The sequence below is a fragment of the Dasypus novemcinctus genome, chromosome 6 (genome assembly GCF_030445035.2).
Source record: "Dasypus novemcinctus isolate mDasNov1 chromosome 6, mDasNov1.1.hap2, whole genome shotgun sequence".
NCBI classification, from domain to species: Eukaryota; Metazoa; Chordata; class Mammalia; order Cingulata; family Dasypodidae; genus Dasypus; species Dasypus novemcinctus.
In genome coordinates this window covers 59,080,102-59,095,311 of record NC_080678.1, presented here as the reverse complement: position 1 = coordinate 59,095,311, position 15,210 = coordinate 59,080,102, and the positions used below count along the sequence as shown (strand labels likewise).

The 15,210-nt window shown below is 39.0% G+C and overlaps 2 protein-coding genes across 3 annotated transcripts in view; one reads left to right on the top strand and one right to left on the bottom strand.

Moving 5' to 3' along the window:
• Positions 1-15,210, bottom strand: part of PRKG1 (protein kinase cGMP-dependent 1) — a 1,391,770-nt gene that overhangs the window by 610,049 nt on the left and 766,511 nt on the right. The gene's annotated exons all lie outside the window — the stretch shown is intronic.
• CSTF2T (cleavage stimulation factor subunit 2 tau variant) lies at positions 1,155-4,557 on the top strand. Its single transcript, XM_004462399.4, has one exon. The coding sequence runs from the start codon at positions 1,510-1,512 to the stop codon at positions 3,319-3,321; it is 1,812 nt and encodes a 603-aa protein (XP_004462456.2). The 5' UTR covers positions 1,155-1,509; the 3' UTR covers positions 3,322-4,557.

The following is a 15,210-nucleotide window of genomic DNA, read 5'->3' as shown; positions in this document are numbered from 1 at the left end:
CAGGTAGCTCTTCTATTTCTCTGAGGTGGCAGGTCGATTTCATTGGGTAATATAAATAATGCCTACAGATATAAGTTGGCATGTGTTTTAGGTGAACAGATATGCCCGATCCTGTTTGAAAGACCTATTAAAACACTTGAGAGTAAAGGGTTGCTTTGTCTTATTGATTAAACAATAACGCTCTACAAAACCTACAAAAGTAGATTCATATACCCAAGTTTCAAACATATTTAAAGCTTTTGTCTTCCAATAGCTGAAAGGAGTCAGTTTTTATAAATTAAAAATTAAAAAAAATTAATTCTTCAATCAAAATAGCTACATTTCAAATACACTATAGCCACACTTGTGGCCCACACGTTGGCTAGTTCAGCTGTGGAGCTATGCCAGACCACACTGGGTAAGAATTTGTTTTGCCATTTACTGGTTGCTTAACCTTAGGCAATTTACCTAACTTTTTCTAAGATTCCGGCAAACCATATGTTAAATAGGGACAAAACCCCACATTCAATATGTAATTCAGCTTCCGGCTGCAAAACTAGCAGCAAAGAGTTTTCCCCTGCATAGAAGAGGTAGTACATTCATTGCGTCACAGTTTATAATAAATGTCAAACTAATCTGAATGCCTACTAACCTAAGAATGGTTAAATAAATTTGCTTAATTCATACCTTGCAACCATTTCTATTTTTATGTTATCGATAACATAATTTCGATTAGTACCATTTTTAAGAACAAAATCTAATTACAGTATTAATAGCAGGACCTCTGACCTTTTTTTTGTAAAGGGAAAAATCTGGGAGAACCGGCTACCTATCAACAGCGGTTATACGAAGAAACAGATTGGGGACGGGGAGCTTACTGGCATACGTGTTCAGTTTATATTTCTAGGCAGTTATTTCCAAAAGTATTTTTCTCTGAAAGGGCTATTACGTTAGTAATTTAAGGAGCATATCTCAAATTTGTTTGGAAACTACACTTTCATAGCTTGGAATATGACTTTAAATACAGTTAAAATACCCTACAACAAGGACAAACGGTTACGTGAATATATTTGCATAAGAACGAACACTTCGCTGCCTTAATCTGCTTTCGGTTAGCGGTTCCCAGCCAAACGAACGGAAGCAGAACTGCCCTTGACGTCAAAGGAGGCGGCCTCTCTCCGTTACCATGGTGAAGTGTTTGCTGCCATCTTTACTGTGGTCACCTCGCACCAAGCTTTTCAGGGTGGGGTGGGGTGTCACGGAAAGCCGACGGAATAAAAGACAGAAAAGGAATCACTCGTCTCAGTAACGAGCTGACGGAACCACGAAGGACGTGAGGGTGGACACGCGTAAGCTAAATTGGTTACCGGCATGTAGTGGAGCGGTTTCCGCGGACAAGCGGAACGATTAAAGCAGATCAGTGAGGTTTTTGCCCGGGTTTTGAAAGCCGCTTCCGTTAATCGCCGGAAGTGTGGGTTTGAGGACGCCTCTTGGAAGAATCCGCCAGCCGCTGTTTGCACAAACGGAATCATGTCGAGTTTGGCTGTGAGAGACCCGGCAATGGATCGATCACTGCGTTCCGTGTTCGTGGGGAACATTCCGTATGAGGCCACTGAGGAGCAGTTAAAGGACATTTTCTCGGAGGTTGGTTCTGTTGTCAGTTTCCGGCTGGTGTACGATAGAGAGACAGGGAAACCCAAGGGTTATGGCTTCTGCGAGTACCAAGACCAGGAGACCGCGCTTAGTGCCATGCGGAACCTCAATGGGCGCGAGTTCAGCGGGAGAGCGCTTCGGGTGGACAATGCTGCTAGTGAAAAGAATAAGGAGGAGTTAAAGAGCCTAGGGCCTGCAGCGCCCATCATTGACTCACCCTATGGGGACCCCATCGATCCGGAAGATGCCCCTGAATCAATTACTAGAGCAGTCGCCAGTCTCCCTCCGGAGCAGATGTTTGAGCTAATGAAGCAAATGAAGCTCTGTGTCCAAAACAGTCACCAAGAAGCTCGAAACATGTTACTTCAAAACCCGCAACTGGCTTATGCGCTGTTGCAGGCTCAAGTAGTGATGAGAATCATGGATCCAGAGATTGCTTTGAAAATTCTCCATCGCAAGATACATGTAACGCCGCTGATTCCGGGCAAATCTCAGTCTGTCGCTGGCCCTGGCCTCTGCCCAGGACCTAATGTTATGCTAAACCAGCAGAATCCTCCTCCAGCCCCTCAGCCTCAGCATTTGGCTAGAAGACCTGTGAAAGACATTCCTCCTCTGATGCAGACTCCTATCCAGGGTGGAATTCCAGCCCCAGGGACGATCCCAACTGCTGTTCCCGGTCCTGGAACTGGTTCCATAACTCCTGGAGGAGCAATGCAGCCACAAGTTGGAATGCCAGTGGTTGGTCCAGTGCCTTTAGAGCGGGGACAAGTGCAGATGTCAGATCCCAGAGCTCCTATACCTCGTGGACCCATGACTGCTGCCGGCCTGCCTCCTCGAGGACTGTTAGGAGATGCTCCAAATGACCCACGTGGAGGGACTTTGCTTTCAGTTACTGGAGAAGTAGAGCCCAGAGGTTACCTGGGCCCACCCCATCAGGGTCCCCCCATGCACCATGCCTCTGGTCATGACAGCCGTGGACCTTCCTCACATGAGATGAGGGGAGGGCCATTAGCAGATCCCAGAATGCTAATGGGAGAGCCCAGAGGACCCATGATAGATCAAAGGGGTTTACCCCTGGATGGTAGAGGTAGTAGAGATTCTCGGGGGATGGAAACTCGAGCCATGGAAACCGAGGTCTTAGAAACACGAGTAATGGAGAGAAGAGGAATGGAGACCTGTGCGATGGAAGTTAGAGGCATGGATGCAAGAGGAATGGAGATAAGGGGTCCTGGCCCCAGTTCGAGAGGCCCTATGACCAGTGGAATCCAGGGTCCTGGTCCCATTAATATGGGGGCAGGTGGCCCTCAGGGTCCCAGACAGGTTCCAAGCATTTCAGGAGTGGGAAATCCTGGAGCTGGTATGCAGGGGGCAGGCATACAAGGAACAGGCATGCAGGGGGCAGGCATGCAGGGAGCAAGCATGCAAGGGGCAAGCATTCAAGCAGTGGGCATGCAAGGGGTGGGCATACAAGGAGGAGGCATGCAGGGGGCAGGCAAGCAAGGTGGAGGCCAGCCTAGCAGTTTTAGTCCTGGGCAGAGCCAAGTAACTCCACAGGATCAAGAAAAAGCAGCTTTGATCATGCAGGTTCTTCAACTGACTGCAGATCAGATTGCCATGCTGCCTCCTGAGCAAAGGCAGAGTATCCTGATTTTAAAGGAACAAATCCAGAAATCCACTGGAGCTTCTTGAAAGATTTTAGAAAATACTTGGCAGTAATCTCAGAAAGTTGATTCTATTGCATGGAGAGTGAGTGCAAAAAGCTGACTTCTCCACCCCTACACTTGAATGAATAGGGTTTACCTCCCCCCTAGAGCCTAATCTCATTTATTTTATTTTTGTCTTTGTTTTCCTTTTTATTTTTAATTGTGGGTAGGGGGAGGAGGGAGTGGGTCTGTCTGCTTTGTTACCAGATGTCTACAGAAGTAACTTGAACATGACGATACTTTACCAAATATGATTACAAAGAATATGCAGCAATATGAAAAGTATATGTATGTTAACTACATTTTTAAACATCGAGTAGAGCTACGTGAAACTGCACATAAAAAATTAAGAGGTAATCTGTGTTAAAATGGTAGTGTACTAGGATAGTTTAAAACAAGTTGTAAAATAAAGTTTACCTCAAAATTATATAAAGATATATTTTTTGGTAAGCCATTTAAAATATGAAACTGTTTTGGAGCAGTAGGATGCCATATTAGATTAAGCCTTGTTTTACTGTTTTTTAAAATTACTTTGAAATGGTAGAACTAACAGGATAAGTCTTACCTTATAGTATTGCAGTTTTTTTTTTTTTAAAGCTATGCTACCTGAAAAATCAAGGAATGCATCTGGTTTTATGCTGCTTCATTTTATTCCACCCTTAAGAGACACTGTTCTGGTCTAGCTCTGATTAGATTCAGTCTCTCAATACCTTCCCATTTCTCAACAGTCTGAATAATTTTCACATGAAAATTTGTATTACAGAGCAAGTATTAATTTACAGAAGTGTAAACTCCCATGTAGCCAGATGATCTTAATCTGGAGAAGAAAAGTTACACAGGAAGAAATAATAAAATGAGAGTGCCCCTTTCACAAGTTTTAAATCCTAAATGGGTAATTCAGTCTTTTTACAAAGTTCTTCACTACTATGCTGTTGTTTCTTGCAAATGTTTTACTGTTGTTTTTTTGTAAATATTGTTAAGTTTCCCATGTTTTCTATGTGCTCTCATGCTGGAGTGATAATTCTCCTTATATGTATGATTGCTCTTGTTAATACTAATTCACAGTTGGTTTTATTATCTTAAAATTACAATTGTTTTATCCCAAAGCTTTCGCTGAAGGGCTGTAATGATGAAAACTATTAAATGTTACACCCTTTGTTGTAGTAAGATCTCTGCATTATTTAATGCAGAATAAATAAAAAGAAAGCATAATTAAGACTGACTTCAGTTGCTGATATGTTTAATTTTAATGAAAACATTCAAAAGTTACACCCTTTCTTGAGAAGTACAGGGGACCTGATTATTTTATTTTGTTTTATATCTTGATTGCAAAAAAAGCCAAAGCTAACTAATGAAATTGCAGGAGGGAATGGAAATCTCATTTTTAGATCCATTACCTACATTTCCAAAGGAAAATAACTATAAATCCATGTGGTGTTCTATGAATGGTATCGGTAGCAACATCTTGATGATACTCAGATAATAGACTTCCTCCTGATTATATTCCCCCAGAGAACTCTTCTGTGCATTCCAGGGGCACCTTATAGGTATCTTCATTACTGACAGTACTTGTTATATTGCAATGCAGTGTGTTTACTTTTACTTCCTACCCCCATTCTGATAGACCATTAACTCTTTGAAGACAAACTAATTTATTAATTTCTGTATTCCCAGGAGTTAGCTTAAACAAGCCTTAAACGTACAGGTGAGAAGGAAGGACAAACTATTATCAGAGTCTTGGGGGGGGGGGGGGGGGAAATCCCATCAAGAACATATCAGCTTCCCTCAAAAGGATTTATATGCAGCACAGAACAAATGAACTCACAACTATTGCATTAGGAAATAAATCAGAAATAGATAATAGAAGAAATTGCATTTTCTCTGATAAACCTAATAAAATAGGTTCTGTCTCACTTCCAATTCACTATCTGAATGTCCCCGGTTTTGATGTTAAGATTACTGAATCTTATTTCATTTGGCAATAAAGAATAATTCAATACGTGTCTACCACATAATCCTTGGTTACAACCTCTGGTGGCTTACATTTTCCCAAATTACAAATTGATTTATAATAACAATAGCTTCAGATAGTGGGGCTTACTTCTTTTGGACAATACTTGTTACTTATCAGTGCCTGTTCATTAGCTTTTCCCGTCTTTAATATTAACTGATAATATCAAAATGTGTTTTAAACTTGGCTGATATCCTAGGACCTCTGACCTTAGAGTATTTGTAAGATACAAACTGATGTGAATCTCAGGCAAAGGTACACTAATCATAAGTGAGATCATGTTTGACTTTTCAGCTATATTTTTCATAGCTCTAATGGTAGAAAAGTATTAAAGAAAAAAAACAAACCTTAATATAATCACAGCTTACAAAGCTGCTTGCTTTTCCATGCTGTGATGGGACATTAAGCATATAGAACCTAATTTCCTATGGCATGCCAGGCATTTCTCTTAGGTCTGATGAGGTCTAAGGATAATTATGTGCAACAACCAACTGGCAGAGAAACTGAATTATCAGTTACATCCCACAGTGTTCTCACAAAAGAGTATGTCAGCCTCTCACTGTCACTTAATCTCCAGACAGGCTTCTCCGGTTGAGCTTGCTCTTTTGGTCAGTTTCTTATCAAGAGTGCTCTATAGTTGGGAACTAATTCATTTTAAGGAAATGAAATATAAATATTAATGGCAATATTAATGTCACTATTATTAATGAAAGTTCATACTGTATCATTGGCGTTTATTAATAATGTCATTGATGGCAATACTATTAAATACTACTAACATGATTGCTATATAATACAGGCATTTATGTATATTTCATATATTTCAGATCTTAACCAAATCTTTCGATATTTTCATTTGCTTTTATACACACTGAAATGAAATCTTACTCCTTTAGTTGGCAAGTAAGATCCACAAATTTTCATATTACAAATTAACTTTCTCATGAGATATTACCTAGCATGTTTTTTTCTTGAGATTTTTCTGTCATAGTACATAACTCATGTCACTAGAGGGCATGTACTGTGTCCAAAGTGATGTTTGGGATAGCATTGTCAAAAATAAACTTGGTGTTTATTTAAATGCTGTTCATACAAGTATCAAAGCATTTACTTATAAAAAAGAACAAGATGTTCTGGTTAATGACAACTCTTCATAATCATGGGTTGATCAGATCCCAAAGCTGGGTAAATAATTATCAAGGAGGGAAGTGGTTGTGGCTCAGCTGATAAGAGCATCCGCCTACCATATAGGAGGTCCAGGGTTCGATACCCAGGGCCTCCTGACCCATGTGGTGAGCTGGTCCACGTACAGTGCTGCCGTGCGCAAGGAGTGCTGTGCCATGCAGGGGTGTCCCCCATGTAGGGGTGCCCCACTTGCAAAGAGAGTACCCCGCAAGGAGAGCTGCCCTACCCAAAGAAAGCACAGCCTGCCCAGGAGTGGCGCCACACACATACAGAGCCGACGCAGCAAGACGACACAAAAAAAGTGACATAGTTTCCCGGTGCCACCGAGGGTGCAAGCGGACACAGAAGATCCACAGCGAATGGACACAGAGAGCAGACAACAGGAGGGAAGGGGAGAGAAATAAATAAATCTTTAAAAAATAATAATTATCAAGGAATTAACATAAAATACATAGAGCATTATCAACCTTAATTGATTTTGTACAATTCAATATGTATGAAAACTGCAGATGTGTCACAGAGATTGGTTATTTTTAAAAAATCATATATGGTCTATTTTTTGTTTCTCACAAAAATAGAATGGATAACCTCTTGGTAGTAAGAAACAGTACCTCCCCCCCCCAATATTTTTGTTTATAAGTAATCCTCAGCATCACCCGGAATCCATTAGAAATACAGATTCTCAGGCTCCACCCCAGACCTGCTAAATCAGAATCTACATTTTAAGAAAATCAGGTGCTATGCATGCAAATAAAACTTTGAGAAGCACTGCTTAAATCCTAAGGGAAATTACATCTAAAAACAAGCACCTTAAAAACATATTAAGAGAAATATCTTGAATTTATCCAATGGCTGTCCTATCGGTACAGACCTAGAATTGACAAAAATTCCTACCCAGGTTGCAGAAAATAAAGGGAGCCACCCCTCTGTGAGAAACCAAGTTAAACAAATGTGCAAACGAGGAAAAATCCTATTCCTTCATAGAAAATTTAGAGAACACTGGGATCAATGAGAAGCTTAGCATGAAATACCTTAGTTGAAACCAGTTTTCCTAGGAAATTACCAGTTTGCAATTAATTTATGTATGACTCCTTTTTTTCTCAAGGGCGGAGGGAAGACTCTCAAATTGTTAGAAACAATACATTTACAGTTAGCCAGAAGCAGTCAAGGTTAACTCAACCAACCTGTCACTGACGGTGACTCTGGAATGCCTTCTTCATGAAAATTCTCTTATATCCATCCTAAATTGTTCTCCAATCCTGGAAGGCTCATCATCTTCCTAATTCTAATTTAGGAATTCTGTTCCTAAATATTTTTAAAGCCTCATTTAGATAATCAAGCACACACACACACACACATACAAACAAAACCAAAAACAACAAAAATGGTAAAATGAGAACTGTTAAAAGTATCTGGCATTTGTTAATTTTCAGTAGAGTTATTGTAAATGGTATCAAAACTGTAGAGAATTGGGAAGCAGACATGGCTCAACTCGTAGAGCATCTGCCTACCATATGGGAGGTTCCAGGGTTCGATATGCAAAGCCTCCTGACCCATGTGACGAGCTGTGCAGAGCTCCCGCGCACAAGTAGTGGGGGTGCCATGCAGGGAAACCTCCTTATGGGGATACCCCTCACACAAGGAGTGTGCCTTGCAAGGAGAGCCACCCCACATGAAAAACAGGCAGCCCACCCAAGAGTGGCGCTGCACACATGGAGAGCTGATGGAGCAAGATGAACGCAACAAAAAAGTTTCTTGTGCCGCCAAGGGTGCAAGCGGACACAGAAGAACACACAGTGAGGAGACACAGAGAGCAGACAATGGGTGGGAGGGCAGCAAGGGGAGAGAAATAAATAAAATAAATCTCAAAAAGAAAATAAATTAAAAACAAAACAAAAACAAAACTGCAGGGAATGGATATGGCTCAAGCAGTTGGGTACCTGCTTCCCACATGGGAGGTCCAGGATTCTGTTCCTGGTGCCTCCTAAAAAAACAAACCAACAAAAAACAACAAGCAAACAAAACAAATGGGGAAAAAAATGAACTCGGGGAGTAGATGTGGCTCAGTGGTTGAGTGCTGGTTTCCCACATACGAGGTCCAGGGTTCAATCCCAAACCCAGGTACCAAAAAACAAACAAAAAAACTATGCAGTAGTTTGTCTTGATACTTTATCTTTGAATCAGATCATAATTAAGGGCACAAATTAACTGAATCAGTGTTTTGTAAATTAAACAAATTAGGATTTTTTTTCCATTAAAGAAAAGTTTACATTGGGTTTAAGTAATTGTACTCAAAACATTTCTAGCAAACATCAATTTAAATTCAAATCAAGGATCTTTCAAGTGTTGATAATCAAAGAATCTTCATGAGGCTGTGAAGATGACCTAGGAATATGTGACTCTCATTTTCACAAGTCTTCAGCCTACTTGTATTCCACTACTGATTTGGGGCTTTGTCTACAGAAAGAAACAAAATTTGTTTAATTAGAATGTTTTGTGAATTGGAAGTGAGATGATTTAAAGATCTTTGTTTGATGGGGACTGTTGTTTGTCACTGTTTTCAGATAAATGTGTTTCAGTGATTTTCCTAGTTAGTGCCTCTGGGACATGGAAACTAGTTGAGTCTCTAGCAGTAATAACCTCAGTTTCAAATGGCAAAACACTGTTTCTTATGAGAAATAAGAGCTAGATTATCCTGGGTAGAGGAGAAAAGAGGCTTCTCTGCATATGCTGTCCATTTTCCCATTTTCCCAGGATTAGTCACAAGGAGCTGTTGATTGATGAACTGACAAAGCAAGATTGTGAAACTGATCTCCTGTTAAGGTAAAAACCGGCAAATCTGTACAAATTACCTGGACTGGAAAGTGGTATTTCAGTTCACATTCACTCAAGTGAAAAGGAGAAGGAATGAGAAGGAGGTATAAATTTTTGACTAGGCCCCCAAAACCACAAATCTCCGAATCCATGATTACAGTTGCCCATACCAACCAGATGCCCTCTCCAGCTCGTCTTCAGGTACCCAGTGTGTCTTCTGGGTCTCACCTACCAAACTCCTGAAGATTTTGTGTTTTTTAATTAGGAAAGAAAGAAAAGCACTTATATTGTGATAGACAAGAAATATAATTGCTTAAAATATTTTTTACTCCAAAAGACTTCATTTTTAGTCAAATTAAATACTTTGATTTGAAGAAGGCACCTATAATAGAATTTCAGACATCAGTCAGTGTTGGGGGTAGGAAAGTCTTGCTTTTCAGGGAAAGAGATAGTGGTAAGTCTCTTTCAATTATTCTAAAACTAACAACAGATGCCAGTTTTAAGTTCTTCTAGCCCTCTTCTGAAAGTTGGGCCAGGGATAGTCCTTGAATAGCAGTTATCGAGAGCCTACTAAATGCCAGGCACTTGTCCTATATTAACTCTAATTTCAATCAAAACTGAAGGATATATGAAGATATCAATGTGCTCAGAGGCGGTAACTAGTTTTCCCTGAGTCACACAGCTTCTAAGAGGTAAAGGCATGACTGAACCCAGTTTGTCTGAATCCTAAGCCTTTACTATCCCCATTTCATCATTCTTCTTAAAGAAGATAGTGGAGGTAGGGGAGGAACTGAACATCAACATCAAGCATTGCTTTCAACAACTGAGGAAGGTCATCAAAGGACTGGAAGAGGTGATTGGCGGGGGCGGGGGGGGGGGCTGGCTTTGGGAGAATAGAGAGCAATGAAAACCTAAATTCAGAATCGAAAGTATGTGTCATTTCGGTGTATGGGTAGTTATATATGGAATGCTAACAAATTACTCATAAGAAATCTATAAAGCGAAATATTTTCTTCTGTGTAGTTCTAGTCAAAATTTAATTCAAACAATCCTGTAACCTATTTTCCCTGTGACCTAATTTTAACATCTTTATTGAGCTATAATTCACATATCGTAAAATTCACCCATTTAAAGTAAACAACACAATGCTTTTTAGTGTAGTCATAGATGTGCAACCACTAACAACCTAAGTTTAGAACATATTCCTCACACCCAAAAGAAATGTGTATTCATCAGCCCTCACTCCCCACCCTCATCTCTCTATCCCCTCTCTAAGTAATCAGTAATCTCTATACATTTATCTATTTTTGATAATTCATATAAATAGAATCATATAATATGTGGCCTTTTGTGACAGGCTATTTTCACTTCACATAGTATTGTCAAGGTTCGTCCATGTTGCATGTATATCAGTACTATGCCCCTTTTTATTGCCAAATGATATTTCATTGTATGGATATGTCACATTTTGTTTATCCATTCATCAGTAAATGGACATTTGGACTGTTTCTATTTTGGCTATTAGAAATGATGCTGTTATGAATATTTGTTTACCAGATTTTGTGTTGACATATGTTTTCATTTCTCTTGGATCCCTAGGAGTAGAATCACTAGGTCATAGTATAACAATGATTTGAGGAATGGCCAAACTACTCTCCAAATTGGCTGTATTATTCTATACTCCCACCAGCAACAAATGAGGGTTCCAGTTATTGCACATCCTTGTCAATACTTGTCTTTTTGTTTACAGCCATTCTAGTGGGCATGAAGTAGTATCCCATTGTGGACCTGATATGCATATTCCTGATGCTTAAAGATGCCCAGAATCTTTTCCTGTGCTTATTAGCCATTTGGATATCTTTTGTGGAGAAATGTCTGTTCCCTGTGATCTCTTTTTAATTACTAAAATAAAGTAAGCAAATCAAATAAAATGTATTTATTACTTTAGAATTTCTTTTGTAGGTAAGTAAATATTAAGATGGTTGAGTTCCCTGAAACATGAAAGAAGAGTTCTTTTGTGATTTAGAACTGATCTGAAATAAGAATTGAGTTGCAATATTATCTTACATCCTTTTGGAAAAGTAAAGTAGTCTTTCTCATTGTTTATGGCTATGAAAGTATTTATTGACTCTAGAGGGAAATAGGGGAGGCTTTTCCAAGGATTGTTTTGATTAAGTTTGGTCTCTGCCTGTGTTCAAATCTTGGCTTCATCACTTTCTACCTGTGTGACCCATTTTTAGGTCTTACTTTCAAACTTTGTACACTGGGCTAATAACAGTGCCTAACTATCTCCTTGAGTTAACGAGAGACTGAAGTTTGATGATGTACCACATATGTATAATAACCTTTTTTTTTTTCTTTTTGGATGTACTGGGGTCAGGGATTTAACAAGGGACCTTGTATGTAGGAAGACGGCGTTCAACTGCTGAGACACATTGGCTCCCCTGAGTTGGTTTTTTTTTTTCCATTTGCTTTGCTTGTTGTTTGTTTTTGTTTGTAGGAGGCACTGGGGACTAAACCCCGGACCTCCCATGTGGGAAGCAGGCACTCAACCACTTGAGCCACTTCTGTTCCCCTATTAAAAGCTCTGGATATGCAATATGTGCTAGCGATTGATATTATTCCTGAGAAATATGACTGTAGACATGGAAACCATAAGAACAACATGAAAACATGAACCAGCTCTGTTTGTTGCTCCTGACCCACAGAGAAGGTGAGAGGGATAGAGAACAGAAGGAATCATCCCTGCTGTGAGGACTCCATTTCAGGAGAGTAAAGAAGCTCCAGGAAATGACTGTTACCAGAGGAGGTATTTGAAACTAGAGTGGTCTGGTCTGTGCCTTGGATGAAAAGATTTGGGCAGGGGAAGAAAAATGTCATGTTCTCCTTTAGCACTTTCCTTATGTTCCTTATGTTGTAAAGCTGCATTTTTCACAAAAGAAACCTAATACAAAGTTTGCAATGGTAAAGGCAATCTTAGATTGAAAAACCTTCTCTCAGCTTATTCCCTTTGACTCAAGAGGTTTCAAGTTCCTAAAATCTGATTTTAGACAAACCAATTGAAATGGTATTAGGATTTTATCTAACTTGAGCTTTTATGGGTTTTATATATTTCTATTTCCTATAGCTTTACTCAATCAATAGAAAACAGTTTTTCAAAATCGTATTTGCCCTTATCTACGGCAAACTTGAATAACCCAATGAAAAAGTTTGAGGAAGCAATTGCTCCATTTTTATAATGTTAAATATAGGGTGCATATATCTTAAATGTTTCTTTTATGAGTGACGTATTCATGCACAACCCAGTTCTTTCTTCCTGCTTTGAAAGATAAGAAGCACCATGCTATTATATCAATTAAACCTTTTAGAATGAGTACACCAGAATGTTATGATTTAATCCACCCCCATTTGATATATTCTGTTTAACACATTAATGGTATTTCTGAGCTTGACCTTAAAAAATTGCTACAAAAATACACTGGAATAAGCTTTTGTAAACTACTACTAGCTCAAGTAAGGAGTGTTAAAATAATATAAACCCTACAATTATACTAATTTTACCATAATCAGCAACTGAATTACATTAAAATTTAAAATTAGAGATGATCGCTCTCTTTTCTTTTTAATGGAATATGATTTTTATTTAGGTGCACCTAATGAATATATTCTACTTTAATATTCACATTAATTGAGCAAATACTGTTGGCTTCTATGAGCAAAATATGCAAAACAATTAACTCTGTTTTGAAGAGTACTTATGACTACTGTAGTTCTCAAATTTTACTTTTGAAAAATGAAAGCAAATAGATGGTAAAATTCCATTTTATGAACCTGTCACTACATTAATTAATTTAAATTCAGCATTCTATATTGGGCTTCCAATATGGCAGCCAGTGGTTACATGTGGCTATTAAGAACTTAAACTGAAAACGAAAAAGAACTTAAATTGTGGCTGAGTGAGGAAATGAATTTAAATTTTATTAAAATTTAATTAAAATATTGGTCTTTTTTCTTTTATTAGACACTTCCTATGTTCTTGAGGGGTTCTTATCTCTCTAAATGAGAACATAGCAGAACTCCCCAGGATGGGAGTTTAATATTTTCTTGTTTATTGTGTGGGTCTCTACCCATTGAGATAATATACTATGAAAAGACAAAAACTTACGTATTCCATGGAAGCATGCCCCCTGTATGCCTCATCCCATATATCACCCCACACTGATGCCCTACACGGTAAGAATGTATGGTGCAAGAAATACATTGGAATAAGCTCCCCTGCAAGAAACTATGAATTGTTTCAAAAATTGACACTTAGTGGTTGTATTAGGCAGCCAAAGGGGTGCTGATGCAAAATACCAGAAATTGGTTGGTTTTTATAAAGGGAATTTATTTGGGGTAGGAGCTTACAGATACCAGGCTATAAAGCATAAGTTACTTCCCTCACCCAAGTCTATTTGCAGCAAGATGGCTGCTGGCGTCTGTGAGGGTTCAGGCTTTCTGGGTTCCTACATTCCAGGGGCTTGCTTTTTGGGTTCAAGGTTCATTTCTTCCTGGGGTGACTTCTCTTTCCTCTGTGAGCTTACTTCCCAGGGCTCCAGCTTAAGTCTTCAGCATCAAACTCCAGCATCAGAAACCCCCAAGTCTGTTCTTTGCCATGCCTTTCATCTGTGAGTCCCCACCCACCAAGGGATGGGGACTCAATGCCCTAATCATAATTCAGTCATGCCCAGGTACAGATCAGATTATAAATATAATCTAATATTTCTTTTTGGAATTCATCAATAATATCAAACTGCTACAGTGGTTTATATAGGTTCCAAGGGGAGGGAAAAGGGAAGAATAGAATAGATGGAACATAGGGCATATTTTAAGACATTTGAATTGTTCTGCATAATCTTGCAATAATGGATACAAGGCCATTTTAAATTTAATCAAAACCTATAAAACTGTATGGTCTAAAATGTAAACCATAAACCATTGACCATGGTTAGTAGCAATGCTTCAATATTTGTACATCAGTTGTAACTAATGTACCATTCACATGTAAAATGTTATTACTAGAGGAGAGTGGAAAAAGGGGAGGGTTTTGGGTATATGGGACTCCCCTATATTTTCTTTTTTTTTAATAGGTTTTTAAAAAATTTTATTTCTTAATTATCTTTTTAAAAAGTTAATAGATCACACAAAATATTACATTAAAATACATAAGATGTTCCCATATAACCCACTCCCCACCCCCATCCCATCATTTTTTTTATTGTATTTTTTTGAAGATACATAGATCATAAGAAATGTTACATTAAAAAATATAAGAGGTTCCCATATACCCCACACTCCCCCCACCCCACTCCTCCCACATCAACAATCTCTTTCATCATTGTGGGACATTCATTGCATTTGGTGAATACATTTTGGAGCACTGCTGCACCACATGGATTATAGTTTACATTGTAGTTTACACTCTCCCCTCAGGACATTCAGTGGGTTATAGCAGGATATATAACGTCTAGCATCTGACCCTGCAATATTACTTAGGATACCTCCAAGTCCTAAAAATGCCCCCATATCACATCTCTTCTTCCCTCTCCCTGCCCTCAGCAACTACTGTGGTCACTTTCTCCACCTCAGTGCTACAATTTTTTCCATTACTAATCACAGTAGTTCTATAGCAGAATATCAGTAAGTCCACTCTAATCCATATTTTATTCCTCCATTCTTTGGACCCTGGGATGGTGATGTCCACTCCACCTCTATATCAAGAGGGGGCTTAGATCTCACATAGATGATGGATGCAATTCTCCTCCTTGCAGTTGTAGGCATTCTCGATTCCCTCCCCTATATTTTCGATGTGACTTTTCCGTAACC

Bases quoted from the DNA above. Each gene is read 5' to 3' on its own strand.
- CSTF2T (XM_004462399.4), top strand. From the start codon at position 1,510: ATGTCGAGTTTGGCTGTGAGAGACCCGGCAATGGATCGATCACTGCGT.